The sequence below is a fragment of the Puntigrus tetrazona genome, chromosome 10, assembly GCF_018831695.1.
Source record: "Puntigrus tetrazona isolate hp1 chromosome 10, ASM1883169v1, whole genome shotgun sequence".
Taxonomy (NCBI): domain Eukaryota; kingdom Metazoa; phylum Chordata; class Actinopteri; order Cypriniformes; family Cyprinidae; genus Puntigrus; species Puntigrus tetrazona.
In genome coordinates, this window is record NC_056708.1 from 13,796,724 (window position 1) to 13,812,708 (window position 15,985).

At 36.8% G+C, this 15,985-nt stretch overlaps 1 protein-coding gene and 1 long non-coding RNA gene across 2 annotated transcripts; one reads left to right on the top strand and one right to left on the bottom strand.

Moving 5' to 3' along the window:
- The first annotated feature begins 542 nt into the window (after positions 1–542).
- On the top strand, positions 543–4,121 carry LOC122353041. Its single transcript, XR_006251948.1, has 2 exons — positions 543–631; positions 1,617–4,121. It is a non-coding gene; the product is annotated as an uncharacterized LOC122353041 (long non-coding RNA).
- Positions 4,122–9,380: 5,259 nt separating this feature from the next.
- On the bottom strand, positions 9,381–11,096 carry ovca2 (OVCA2 serine hydrolase domain containing). Its single transcript, XM_043250045.1, has 2 exons — positions 10,562–11,096; positions 9,381–10,062 (listed from the first exon to the last, which is right to left on the bottom strand). The coding sequence occupies exons 1-2, from the start codon at positions 10,725–10,727 to the stop codon at positions 9,548–9,550; spliced, it is 681 nt and encodes a 226-aa protein (XP_043105980.1). The 5' UTR covers positions 10,728–11,096; the 3' UTR covers positions 9,381–9,547.
- Between the last annotated feature and the right edge of the window lie 4,889 nt (positions 11,097–15,985).

Here is a 15,985-nt window from a genome sequence, read left to right on the forward strand (position 1 = left end):
AGGTGTTTTTGTGTCTCAAACTTACACTATTATATTTATAGCCTACTCGCATCTTTTCAAACTGACGGTCTTTCCTGAAGTCTCCTCCACTACATCAAAACCAGACCATTTTTTTTTAAATAATGCATTTAAATACGTTTTAAGAGTTTAACTGGAAGGTTCGGAAGAAGGAGCAAGGATACACAGTCTATATATAATCATCCTGTGCTCATTTGACTGAGCATTATGAGAATCCAAACTCTCCTTGGTCTTTATAAATAGCAGCCCCGTTGACAAAATTCCGTCAATGACGTAGTGCACGCGCGTAGTTGAGTAGGTGATGCTTTTTAGTGAATGAGTCCCCTTCCCTCTCCAGCTTACTAGTACTATCAGATCTCTATAAAAAGCGCACGGTAGATGGAAAAGCGCTTGAGAGCTGCTTGTTTCTACTAGGAAAAAGAAGACTAGACGAGCGTGACGAGTGTAGACAGTGGCCCATATGGAGACACTCGGGCTAGAAAGAAGTTCTCGTTACGCAGTAGCTTCACCGAGCCGTCCTACTGGAGCGCCAACATCTAATAGACGAGGTACTAGAAAACGGACAGCCGTCAGAAAATCGCCTGCATTTTGACGAGGACCCCTATATTTCAAGGTAAGAGTGATTTGACACAGTTTGGTTGAAAATGGCACGGTGGCAGCCTGTTAGTTCATTTAGAAACGTCCCGAAGGGTGCCAAACGCCGAAGTCTTAGAAGTTTTTCCTTTCCCAGATAATAATTTTTATGCGTGTTTATTAAAAGATGTACGGCATATTGCAGGCGACCTGAAACTTGCTGCAGTGTGACTCACTTTTTTCGCACGTGGGCAGCATGAAGACCCTTTAAAGAGAACAGTCTGTTGGACAATGCAGTTGGTGCTGAAAAAGCTTGCTTTCACTAGTTAAACTAAAGAATATGTTTAAAAAAAATGAATTTGTGAGGCTAGGATTTGTATTATTCGTTATACAACTGCCTCATTCTGCATCGCCTTTAGGGAATGGCAGACAGACATTTAAAACGTGTATTTCTATTTCGTGAAATGAGTCTGTCACTGAATATCGCTGTAAGTGAACAAGCATCTAATGTATAATGTCATCCCAATCTTCGCTTAAACTCTCTCGTGAATGTGTGACACCGGTAGATTTCCGGTAGAGATGACTATCGTCGTTGTTGCCAGGTCCTGACCGAGAAAAAACAATTAAATACTAATTTAGCTTGTAAAGTATTCCGTATAATAGGCATCCAAATAAAACAGTAGTTTTGTAGGAAAGGAACGATTTCTTCTGCCGTTCATTTTAAAATCCCTCGCTTAAACAGATAAAGACATTTCATTTGTGTATTCTAAGCCTAAAACAGAACATTTCTAAGTGCAAAAACAATAGACCAAGTCGCTTAAAACAGCAAGACATGGCAACACTCCCGCTGTCCTTTCTTTCCTGTTGGTGCTCTCGTTCCTCCACTAACCATCGTTTTATTTTTTGCCGTTATATTAAACGAAGTCGTTTTTGTGTTTTACCTCCCTCATTCCTCCCCATTTTGAGTATTGGCTATGAATTTCCTTCCTACCTAACGTTTCCGTTCACCTTTTTTTTCTACACAGATTCTGTGACGTGTATTCAGGCGTTGAAGTCAGGTCTGCGTCACTCTTGCGCACTTTGCAGATGATTCGTAGTCACCTACTGTAACCCTTTAAAGAGACAGCGCGCTCAGCCACACGCACACGCACACGCACACACACACACACACACACACACGCGACTGCAGCACAATTCTTTTATTTTTCGCGGGGGTGTTCAAGAAGGGAGTGGGCGTCCGTTTTCATTCATTGATGACACAGTTATTCATTCTCTGCAAATTAATGAATGTACAATTGAATTAGCATAGCCAACGACACTAATGACCAATTTTTTTAAGTTGTAGCCTACACAAAATATATTTTAATTCTTAAAGGAACAGTGCAACCAAAAATTAACATCCCGTCATTATTTACTCACCCTGAATTTTATTTATTTATTTGTAACATGTGGAACTCAAAAGCAGATGCCTGAAGCAGAATAACACCTTAACTGTGTCTATGAGGGTGTCAGTTCATTATATTCTGCCAATAATTGTTCTTTTTATTTTAGTTCTTTATATTTCTTAACTAACCACCTTCAATCTTGAGTAGGCTTTACACATTCTACACATTCAGTTCAATGTGTTACTTGCCATTTCTTTGTAATTATTTGTGAAATTTAGTGAAAATTATTTATACATCACTTTTTAATGTGTTATTTCTTGATAGCTTAATATATTCAACAAAAATGCTGTGAATTATATAGGATTACTATATTCATTTATGAATTTATTTTTATTAAAATAAAGCAGAGTGAAGCTGTATTTTCAGCACCACGGACAGCGGCTATTGGTCTCAAGTCTAAGTACTTCTTTCAGAACCAAATGCATTTTATCAGTCTAACTCTGGGCTGCCAGTAAGAGTCACTAAGTATCAGGTAATATATATAGAATAAAACATAACTGAAAAAAAAAAAAACTTTCAGGAAACGGAACGACTTTCAAAGGGGTTCTAGCTTGCATCTACGTCACTGACCCGGCAGCGAGGCTCTTGGGAATCCGTGTTCCTGAGAACATTATGCTTGGGCAAACCAATGCCCTTTTTAATGAAATAACCCACGTTATGCATCAGATTCATGGCCATGTTCCATACTTATATTAAATCAACATCTTATTCATCTAGATACGTTTGTTTTCTCTGTAACACTTCTCTTTAATTGCAGCAGCAGTTCTGTCTCTCCCTGTGAGCTGAATTCTTCTCGGTGTTGCCCAGCATGAGTCTTTACCGATTTGCCAGCACTTCATGACCTTGGCTCTAGACTGCTTACTGCTTATGGAGTCCAACAGTACAGTAACAGTCTACAGTCATGGCTACTGAAGTCTGGCTCCAGCATCACTAATACAGAAGCCTATCATCTGTATAACTTAGGTTGTGATTGAAAAGGGAAGGCTGTTAAAATGCGCATGCACGCATTCATCAGAAATACTCGGCTGTGATGGCAAACAGTTGTGTATATCTGAGCCTGTATTGGGGGAGTCCTGTGCTATGGAGGCATGGCGTTTCATCGAAACAAGCCAATAGGATTGCACTATTTCTAGTTACCATGCCAACACCCCCTCATTCCTACCTCTGCTGTCTCCATGGTGACCGTGGCTTTAGATTGTTACTGTAGCGTTGGCACGTGGTAACAGTCTACAGCCATGGTCGCCAAGGGGCAGGTGTTATTTCGTCAATCACCAGAAATGATTGCGTGAAACCAGAATGAATGCATGTCAAACTGTAACACGGCGAGGATTTTCTGAGAAGCACTTACAGAATGATTCGATTTTCGAAAGTAGGTCAAAGTCTGAATTTATTTATTTATTTATCTTTCCCTTCTTCTGAAACTCTATTAAAAGACTCTTTCCGCAGATGTGAAAGTAAGCATGTTTTTCTCAGACTGAAGGATCAAAGCTACGCTGCGATTCTCATTTTGTGACCGAAAACTTTATTCTTAACGCAACATATACTAAACACTTCAATACAGATTGTAATTAAATCATGTACTGTACCAGAATGTACAATTATTTCTCTCGGATGTTTTCCTGATGATTCAGTTTGCTCCCTGATGGCCAAGTGATTCATTCTAACGTGGCGTGCCAGTGACTGCTCCTTTTTTTTCCAGACAATTTCCTGTGGAGCAGGAAGAGGCAGTTGCAATTAGGATAGAGTGACAGAATGTGTTTCATGCGTAACTGATGAAAGCTGTACATATTCTTTTTACCGGTTGCGGTGACATCTGGGACAGCAGGGCAGGTGTTTCAGTCAATTCAGTGAGTAATTAATACATATTAGCAGGGATGTGTTGTTTAAATGTATTTTGATCTGCAGCAATTTTCAGTGGCGTGCGATAGAATATGGCTCAACGTAAAAAAGAAAAGAAAAGAAATCAAGTTTAGCAGTCACACATCGCCCTCTGGAGGAGAGAGTTTGTGGTTGCGGAAAACAATCTGTAGGCAAGTGTTATGTTGTACCATTGCTGTTCCAGTAAATAAAATCTCAACATCCAAAGACAATGTCCCCTGTTTTGGTTTAAATATTTTATATTATGGCAGTTTTTAATAATAATAATAATATTTTTGCAGGACTATCTACATTTTACATTTTTTGGATTTTATGGATTCATATATATATATATATATATATATATATATATATATATATATATATATATATATATATATATATATATATAAACTTACTGAATATTATTGTTGCCTTTTTGTCTGATAAACTTGAGACATTCCTACATATTTAAAATTATAGCAGTTTTTTAAATTAATTTCATTAATTAATTTAATACAAAAATATATATATATTCCCCTAGTGTAATTTATGTAAACGATTTTTAGATCATAGAAACAAGTAAAATGCATGTTGAAAAATCATCATTTAGCAGACAAGAAATAAAGCTACTTCCTAAACATACATTTGATTTAAAAAGTAGGCCTAATTATTTTTTTTCTAGCTTCTGAAACTTGCTGATTAGTGTTGCCTTTTGCTTGATACATTTGTGTGACCGTTCTAAATATTTAAAATTATGGCAACTTTTAAAAAATAAAAACCAAAAAAATTTGTCCCATGGTTATCTAAATCTTTAAGCATTTTTGGATTATGAGTCTCCATTGAATTTTTTTAAAATGTAATTATTATTATCATTATTAGCTCAGATTTTTAGTTGTAAAATAAAATGAATTCATATAATCTAAACTATGTTGAGCATTACATTTCATCATTTAGCAGACAACAGTAATTTATGACACTTCCTTGATTTAAAAATTTTTTTTTTTGGTCTGTACTAATAAAGCTTAATCTTAATTCTTTCTGAAAATTGAAACTTGTGACATCCTGTATTTGTTGCTAAATGATTAAAAGTAAACTGAATATTTTTAAACAAAGCGATGAGAGGTTGATAAAGACTCTTTTCCCTACAAGTAAGAGACCATGTGCTGATACTTGAACCTCAGCACATAAACTCTTACTGTTCAGGGCTAAGGGCATTGTGCAGGGACGGACACACACACACTGATTCACAGCCACTCCAAGTATTATAAATTACACATTCAGCCTCTAAAAGAAGATAAACTGTTTCAGACCTTGAGGCAGAAACACTGAAAACATTTATACATTAAATAATAAAAAAAATCGGCAGCATGGTTTGACCTAATAAAAGTTTCAATTCTGTATTAAAAAGTATATTGGAAAGTATAGTCTGGGATTTATTAGCTCCATTTTTAACTGACCCAAACATGACCCCAAAACAACCAGACGCACAAAAAGGAACAGCCAAACCACAAGAATTTGAAGGTTTTTGTCCAGATTAAAGCATTTCCTCTTCACCAAAACCTTGTAGGTCTTACCAGTGACAGCAGAGAGTTCCTTCAGCCCAGAAAGGAGATGAGTTTGGAAGTTGAGAAGTCAGGAAGCAAACTTTGGCTGTCCACATAAACAGGAAAACCATGAAGTGGCAGGACTGTGTGTTTGGATCAGGCTGGAAATAAATAATAAGTAGGGCCTAACTCAAACCACACTCTGCTGGATGAATTCCTGAATTCCTGGTTATGAAACACAGCCTGACCCTCTTAAAGTAAAAAAAAAAAACACTAACATGGTAACAAAACAATTCCTCATCCTCCCCTCATTTCATAACATGAAATAGTTTTCACTGGAAAATTTCTTTGTTTGTCACTCTTTTCTGTAAATATGGGCCCTGCTTCACGACACTGACATCGGAGTGACATCATAGTCATTCTTTACGTTAAATCACCTCTTTAGGAAACTCCCTCCACGTGCTTTGTCTTTGCTGAGATCTGATTGGTCAGTTCGTTCACACCAGCAAAACAGCGGGTCTCGTTCACTAAACATGCGTGCGCACAATTACTTTTTTTTACGTGCACGTTTTCACAAATAAATCATGATTACACCTTAGTGCTAAAATGTATTCTAAATGTACGAAAAAAATCAAGAACTTATACCACACATACGCAATAATCATATGTATAAGTTGTATAAAGAACCCTACATATAATTAGATATTATATTTACAGGGTGGGTAAAAAGTAACTAGATATTAAAAACTGATAATACAGTAAAATCACCTGATCTATCCTTATATTAACAGTGGTTATTGTTTCTCACCTTGTGTTTTGGAGGCATGGCACGTTCGTGCTGCTTGAAGACATTGCGGCGCGTGCTCGTGAGAGAGTGCACAGATGTTTGCGGAGAGTGACGAACTTCTTTGCGGAAAGCCCTTATATGGAGCTGGTTTGGGCATACATTATGCAAATTACTAACGTCTTAAATGCTGGCGCTCAAAGACTCCTAATTTACTAACAGAAGAAAAAGTTTAAGAACAAACATATGTGCGTACGCTCGTGTTTTGAGTTAGGCAGAACATTTTTGAGGTTCAAATGTGCGTATAAATGCGAATAACGCACGCAATTAGCTATTAGTGAATGAGACCCAGTGTCTTCACCGTGACCTCTTTACCCCAACAAACTTTCCTGGAATTAACCTTCATCTGCTCTTCTGGGAAACTTCACAAATGCCTTTCAGCCTTCCTCAAGTATTAAAGAAATGTCTAAAGCAACATTTCAGACACACACACACACACACACACACACACACACACACACACACACACACATATATATATATATACACACACACACACACATAAATACACAAATAATCTTTTAAATTAAACCATTTTGTCTGTAAGATATAATACTATAATACATACATGGCTCCAACAACAAGCTAGATACCCAAAATCATAACTGCTCCAAATTCTCCTGTAAAGACATAGATTTCCAATATGAAGCAAAAATAAATGCAAAAGTCCAGATATAGTCCATAAAATCAGCTTTCAGGATGAGAGAATGTAAAATATTGTTTAACTGTGCAGGATAACAGGCTACTCTTATAAAAACATGTTGTAGCTCCGCCCACATTTTCGAAACCACACCTTTTTCATTCCTCAGAAAAAATTCCTGTTGCTTTTAACACAGGTTGCTGGCATCACCCTGCCTTCTACTATAGCCCACCAAAGTCAAAATATAGCCTGATACAGCACTCACGTCTATCTTTTCCAGACATTTCTTACACAACTCTCCCTCTCATCCCTGACCACTGCTGTTGTGTAAGACCTTGGATTCCTGAGGCCGGGAGTCACGGAGCTGTTGTAAAACTTAGTGGCAAGAGGGAGTTTCTGTGTTTCTCCTCTTCTCTTGTCTTCCATTTATCAAAACCATGTGTTTGAGTGGAGAAAGAGACACGTGGCATGGAGAAGGAAAGAACAGAAAAACAAAAAGGGGAAAAACAAATGGAGGGGGTGGGAGGGCTGTAAAATGTAATCATTGACTTGCTATTGGTTGTATAATGTGTTGATATATATATATATATATATATATATATATATATATATATATATATATATATATATATATATATATATATTTGTTCCTCTAATTTGATATCACCCTCACATTTCACTCAGATTCATCTTAATTTGATGAATTTCGCTAGTTGGGTATACTTTTTTTTCTCTGTAAAAAATTTCTCTGGGGAAAGCAAAAGCACTGAGAAATAATTTTTCTCAATCTCACTTTCTCTCCATCACAATGTCCCTTTAGGGGCTCTGTAAAAACCTTTTTCATAGATTATTATAGTAAACAAGCTCTAGTGTACAAACTGGATCGGACAAATACAGATTTTAAGCAGAGAGAAGCTGATTACTTTGATTACTTGTACAGAAAATACTTGCCTCAAGGCATTTTTAAGATGGCCGCCGAGTGAAGTGACTTGTCTTAAAGGGACAATGAAACCACAAAAGTGTTGTAACAAAGTAACCAGGGTCAAATTTGAGCTTTTAATCAACTTTCTTCAATATACAGTTCAAACTGTTTATAGAATAAATCGCAGCCTAATGACGGAGTTGTGTACAGAGCCGCGTGTCTCGAACTTTTATTACCATTTACTAGAATAAGAGAGGGACGGAGCCAGGGAAAGTGGGAAAAAAGTGAGAGATCGGGTCATTTAAAGGCAAGGTGCAGGGCCGCTCTGGCTACATTGGAAAGAATGAGAATAGAGGAGTGCTTCCCACAAACATCTGGAAATCATCACGAATGCAATCCTGGGCCGCCAAACTCCCTTTAAGCTACACGAGAACACAGAGTTCCCGATCTGCCTGTGAGCGTGCACAAGCACACACAGACACTGACAGAGAAATCAAAATGATAAACAGCTGCAAGGGAAAGACGCTCACTACCTCCCCCACTGGGAACAGGAGGTACTGCAGGTGCCAACACTAAACTCAAATGACTGAGAATCCGATAATGCATCCACGTCAAATACGTCAAGTATTTGAAGACTTTACAGTTCCACAAACACGTTTTTTTAAAAAACATACAATAATTAATATAAGCGCTTTTGTATAACATCATGTTAACACGTGAAAATGTTAAACGTATCAAATGTAATACACACAGATTTTTGATTAACTTTTTTTTATATTTTATATTTCATCATTGTATTGTTTTGCATTTTTTTGACCCCCGCAATATAAACTAATCTTAATCATAAAACTAAGCATTTAATATCATGTTGCTAAGACATATTATTGCTACACTGACAACTGGAGTTTAACGGTTTAACATTCATTGTTGCAAGAAAAAGTATTAATTATTCACATTACAAGCTATTAGAACTTCAAAATGATTTTGGTCATATAAATATCAGCAACTGCACCAAAATGCATATTTGTGTTCATTCTGGGCCTCTTAATAATCATACTCAATGACCTCCATACTCACCTATATCATAATATATTAGCCTTAAAAGCATGCTGTATCAAATATAATGTTCAGCAAAAACGTTTTGTTTTGTCTTAAGATATTAAAACATTTTATTTAAATTCTGTAATACATTTTTGCAATTCTATTTATCACTCCATGTATATATATATATATATATTCAATGTTATATTTAGTATATTGGCCTAATCGTATATTACATTTACATTTAGCAGATGCTTTTATCCAAAATACAAATGAGAAACTATATGTAATTATTGTGATAAATAAAGTGTCTTTTTTAAAATAATAAATGAAAAGAAAAAGAACAGACAACTTTAGGCTCTTTTAGAATCAAGCAGTTAGATTAGAAACAGAATAGGTATTAAATTAATATTACTTTCATTAGTAAACAATACCAGTCTACAGAGCGTAGCTTTGAACCCCAAAATATCCTTCAAATAGACTCGGCACTGCATACTTATGAACGTCTTTATTAAAGCAACCGTTTCCCTGAGAACAGTGTAAAACATCTTTTGACTGACCGTTCAATTCCCAAGGCTTTTATAAAGCAGCAATATTTCAAGAAGTACATTTAACTTAGACCTGTTTATTCCAGGAACTCTCAGATACTCTTTTGTCATCTCACTCAAACTTCTTGAGGAAGTCTTGGTATGTCTGCCTGTGAGAAGATGCCGCTGGAACAAAGTGTCCACCGGGATGAATGAGGTGTTGAGCTCCATCGAACGCTGGCAGCAGATCGCGGCTCATCTCCTCTGGAATTACACGGTCATCCTGTCCAAACACATGCAAAGATGGGATTGTTATCGCCGGCCCTTCATAAAAGCGCTGATGCTGAGAACAGGCACTGCGGAATCCGGCGACCAGGATGGCAAAGCGGAAATTAAAAGCAGCCTCTAGTTTTTGTTCTTGCAGGGCACACAGCATAGCCACCAGGGCGGCACCTTGACTAAAACCCAGGATGCCATCGAAGGGGCCAAGATCCTTCACTGCGCTTTTCACAGTCTCTACGCTCTCTTCCAGACCCAGGCTGCTCTCACACTCCTGCTGAGCGTTGAAACTTCGTGCCTGGACATCAGAGAACCACCAGCCCCTCTGGTCCTCATCACAGCTGGCCGTCTTTTCAGGCTCCTGATTGGCTGATGGCATCGAAAAAGAAAGACTTATAATGTGACCACTTATAATTGACAAGGGTATATTTGTAGTAATAGCCAAAAATACATTGAATGGGTCAAACTGATTGATTTTTCTTTTGTACCAAAAATCATTAGGATATAAAGTAATCTTCCATTAATGTATTTCCTAGAATTTCTACCGTAAATATATCAAAACTTGATTTTGCTTAGTAACATGCATTGCTGGTACAATTTCAAAGGTGATTTTCTCAATATTTCTATATTTTTTTGCACCCTCAAGGTTTTTAAATAGTTGTACACTCTTCAGTCTTAACAAACCATACATCCATGGAAAGCTTATTTATTCAACTTGATGTTTAAATCTCACAAAGTTTAACCCTTAAGCTCGGCTTTGTGGTACTGGGTCACAAATAACACTGATGCATGAAATATTGTTCTGTACTTATACTAGGCAACCCGCTGGGTTTTGAGGTACAGCAAATATTATCCGTTTTAAACTCACTTTCTTTTGGGATTGCAGGAACTTGGTGTGGCGCACTAATATACACCAGCTCCACTTTTTTCTTTAATAGTTTGCGCAATGCTCCCGTCTTCTCTCTAAAAGAGGTCCCATTCTGTCGGTAACCGTGAATACAAAGAACTCGAAGAGGAACTGCAGATTTGGACATTATTAATGATCTATCACAGCTGTAATATTCTAGCTATTCTCCAAACTCGAAACAGACGCAACCGTTGAAGGGCGCGCGCACTGAAGCAAACAGGCACGAGCTAACGTAACACCACAGTTATATTGTGTTGTTTTAATAATTAAAAGAACATTCAAAATGCTAAATAGAAACTAAACTCGACATGTTTCCTTTTCGTACGACTGGTTTGTTACCGTGTTGAAACATAACGAATAAAGAGTTCCGCCCAGGCGAATATTATCTGCTAATTGTTTCTCAGAATACAAGAATACAAGCTAACACTGAAACTATTTTATAAGCAGCGCTTTCATACTTTTGAAAGTTTCATAAATCTCTGTGTGCGCGTTGTGTTCCGTTGTACATTATTGTTTCCCACAAATAGAAACAGAACCGTACTTCTAAATGTAAACGCCAGGGGGCAAGCGTTCCCTATAGAAACGTGAGGCGTTCTCAGCGGTTAAACGTTAGGCCTCGTAAGAAATATCTCTTAAAATTGATTGCAACGAATTCTAATCGAATACCCATTCAATTTAATTCTCAATTGATTTAAGAGCCCACTGACAGCAGACAGTGACAAAAGCAGACATAAAACATTATTTTTAAACCAAAATCTATGTCTAAACAGGAAGGTGTCGCTGCATTTAATTATAAAAAAAAAACTGTGTATGAATACAAAAGCTAGATCATCTATATTTTTCCAATTATGTAAAACGATTTAGGGATTCTTTGTTTCCCATATTACCAAATGTTTGTATAAGAAGAAATAATAATTAAAAAAACATGCCTGCAAGCTTTCAAAGAATGTAAATACCCGCACAAAAAAGTTTAACATAAATCTGTATGCATTCAATATTTCAAGCTATCCTGGAGGGGGAAGTTCTTAATTTGGTTAGATGATTATTTCTCTCTGTTGATCACGGTGAGGTTTCTGGATGATTGTGCCTCCTGAGCACTTGCCAATTAATCTAAAAATGAGCAGGAACCCTGGAGGCCTGGTGCCTCTAATGCTTATACTCTTGCACGCCATAAAGTTTATCTGTAGAATACTGCTGATCCCAGACCAACAATAGATAGCTAGATAGATGATAGAACGATAGGTATAACAATAGAACGATAGATAGAACGATAAAACGATGGATGGATAGATAGATAGATAAATAGATAAATCGTGTCAGATTGAAGGATAGGCAATAAACAGAACATCAGATAGAAGGACAGAACAATAGAATGATAAAAGGATAGATAGATGATAGAACGTGTTAGATTGAAGGATAGACAATAAACAGAACAACAGACAGAAGTACAGAACAATAGATGATAGCTAGATATTGACTGTTTGTTACCGAGTACATGAACACACGCTTTTCAATAAATATTTCTTTTTTTGTGTTTGTGAGTACATCTGAGCCTTCAAATGAATGAATATTTGTTCCTTGTGCAGGCAGCAGAAACCAGCATCAAGCATATGCTTCAAGCTATAATTAAGGGAGGTTTTCTGGCAATCCAGCATGTTAACTTAAATGAATATCTGTAGGTTTAATTAATGACAGTCTCTCTGTCTAATTGAATGTCTTGTCTGTGCATACTGAGTATACGCTAACCAAATTCCCAGCCGTTCCCTCCGGACGCTCTATACCTCAGTCTCCGCATTAACAGATTTACTTAAACACATCCAAAGCAATTTTCCCAGTGCAAAGAATTTCATTGCACATTAAATGCTTCGATGTGGTCCTTAAAGGGACCTCCTGCATCAACCAACGTCTCGTTTGCAGGCGTTCATTACCTTTTAGTTTCTCTGTCCTCTGTCTGAACTGCTGTTCTTTTTAATATTCACCGTGATCAACCAGTGAGATGAGTCACAAATGAGACCAAATAAATAAAACAGGCCCTAAGGCCAACCTTCCTTTCAGTGCTGTTTAAGTGATTTATTCTCGAATGCGGCTTGTTAGCGGCAGGTGAGGGTACTCCATTCTCACCCTTTGCAGCAGGAAGTAACCCCTGCATGAACGTCAGCGCAGAATACAGATGAGATGAAGACTATGTCCACAGAAACCGGAGCATGAGCACATTTGTGGCCGCAATTGCTCACAAACAAGCACACGCACGGTCATTTAACAAGTGGACCGCTGGATCAGAATGACACGAATTGCATCAGTATTGGGATGAGTAACCATGTCAGCGGCACCCATAGAATTTGGTAAACAAGCAACAACAGGCGCTGTACAGAAACTGTGCAACACTCTTAAAAATAAGTACAGAGAGCCTAATCTTTACATGAGGTTTTCGGTTTTTGCAACCTTTTGTTCTATTTTGTATTGTATAAATAAAGATTAATGAAACCAAAGGTTTAAATATGGCAGAATTTAAAGGTTACGTTTTTTTTTGTTTTTTTTTTGCGTTTGCATTTCTTCTTTCTTTGCTATATTTATTTATATTTTTTCTTTATTAAAGCGACTCTGTGAACATATGTATCTATAACAGTCAATTTAAATTAAAATAACATCAGTTATCAACTAAATAAATAAAAACAGTTGTGAACGGAATAGTTCCCCCCAAAATTTAAATCCTGAACATATATTCACCTTCCACATCCAAATAAATCGGTGCTTAATAATAATTGGAAGAGACCCAGCATTCAATTCTTTGCTCACCAATAGATCTTTTGCAATGAATGGGTGCCGTCAGAATGAGAGTCCAAACAGATGATGAAAACATCAAAATAAAGCACAACATGACTCCAATCCATTGTTTTTAACTTCAAACTCTCATTTGCGGCTAAAATACAAGTCCTTTATCCATAATATTGCTTTATTCAGTGAAAAGGTCAGGAGAGAAATATGCATATAGCATCGCTTACAAGCAAAACAGTCAAAAGCTGTTTTAAGCGACAGTTTAAAGTTTAAAATCTAAATGACACACATGCGAACTCTGAATAGCCTTGAATATCACATATCATGATACTCCACTCATATCAAGTTATAAACTGTCCATTCCCTTACAATATTGACACATTAATGCAGTTAAAGTGCATTATAAGAAATGCATGAATATCATATATCAGGTAATGTGTCAGTAAAGCTAAAGGGTCTATAGAGAAGGACATTATGGAACTGCATGCAGGAAAGGAAAGTATAACAATAGATTGTATTAATATCCCAAATCCATGCTGTGGACCTGTTATTTTACAATAGTGATATATCATAGACCACAACCAGCAAATCTGTCATTTGTATGTTGTTGTAACTTCATAAGCTCACAGCAATCACAAAGGCTCTTTATCATAAACCGAAGTCATATCATCTCAGAGCTTTAAAGCAAGGATGCAATCTCTTTCACACACACAGCAGCGGCGGTGTAGGTTTAACGCCGTAAGAGAGATATCGCAGCATGCTACCTGTAATACTCTGCTCACAAAAAGCTGGGATTTGCTTTTGCTTCTTGCTTGTTTGCGTTGTTGCCATCATTGTGGGTGGGATGTGCCGATTCCCGTTCCCTGCAGCTATTCTGACCAAACATTTATGCCTCTGCTGAGTGACCTGTGTGTTTGCTTCATACCAGCTCAGTTCAGGAAGCTTTAGTGCAGTTTATCAGGAGCGTTTCACACAATAAAATTGGGACAATTTGTCCCACAGACCATCGATAAACATAATAAAAGCATTCAGACCACATCATCGTGGTTTCCTATTGTAAGTGCATTACCGTAAATGTGTTTCCTGTTTTACTGGTGGTAGTAATCAACAGCGTGCCGCAAATGTCCATAGAGGAATAGTTTGAACAAAAATAGACTATTTAAAGCAGATTATGACAATATAGTCTTTTTATCGGCGAGTTCTGACAGTTTTTTTTTATTCTTGAATTTGACATTTTTCCTTCACAATAAAAAAATAAATAAAAAAATGTTACATTTTTTTTCTCCCTTGTCCCAAAACTGCCATAATTAGTTTTAGGTAAAAATATAATTTTTAAATTTAGAAATACTATTTCAGTTTAAAGGACCACTTCACATAAAGCTGCATTATTTGCTTGTTTCAGACCCCATATGTCCTTTTTTTGCGCCGTTGTACTGGTACATAACAAATCATTCTGAATTGATTTATTGATTCACAGATCATTAGACTTTTTTTTTTAATGGATCATCCGATTCATCAAAAAGATTTAATTTATAGAACATACAATAACCAATAGTGTGCATCCAGATAACTCCCTTCTTGAGCAGCAAAGAATCTTGAATACATGGCAAGTGTGTTACACTGATAATTAGAACCATTTTAAAGTCTTCCCAGAGGACATGGCAATTAGTGCTAACCATTACATGCTATTTATAGTGTAATATTCTGTCTGCGTTCAAGAAAGGCAGTGAAACTGGCGGTAAAGAAAAAAGGTGAAAAGGTTAAACGAATGAGATCTTTTTGTTTTTTTTATGATGGCACAATCCAAAGAGGGCAAAGACGGGTAAGAGTGGATAAATGATCAGTTCCGCAAGTAATTTTATAGTTTCTCTTCGTGAGCTTTACTTTTTTTTTTACTTTACGTTTCCAGAACGTCATGCGGCCGTGAAATTGTCACGTGAGAGACAGTAAAGATCAGAATCATTGAACTGATTGAATGTTCAGACGTGTGTGAACAGAAGAGCAGAAATGAGCTTGGCTGGATCCAGGATCAGTTTGGTCAATTAGGTCGACTAACTAGAAATTGATTCAGTGTGGCTTAAATTTAGCCTTTCATCTCGGCTCGGGTCCCTACCTGAATTTAGTACATACAGAGATCTCACCAATGTGACATTTAGCCGAGACCAATATTGGAGCACAAACATCCTAGAGACTTTAAAGTCAACATTAGGGATGCATGATATTAATATTTCTGCTATAAAGCTGATATATAATTAAAAAGTATATAAGGGAAAATGACCATGAACATGAACACTTAAACATACAAAATCAACTGATATCATGTTTTTATCATATATTTTGTGCATACTTTTTCTAATTATATATATTAGTGCTGTCAAACAATTAATCGCAATTATGCATAGTACACACCTATATATTACGAAAACAAGGTCCCACTTTATATCAGATGGCCTTACGTACTATGTACTTACACCAAAAAATGTACAGTGTACTTGTGTTCATACTGTACTGCAAATCGCTGCTGCTATTGAGGTGAGATGGGGACAGGTTTGGTGGTGTGGGAAGATTTAAGGGTGGGTTAAGGTGTAATGGATGGGTCAATAGTGCAAT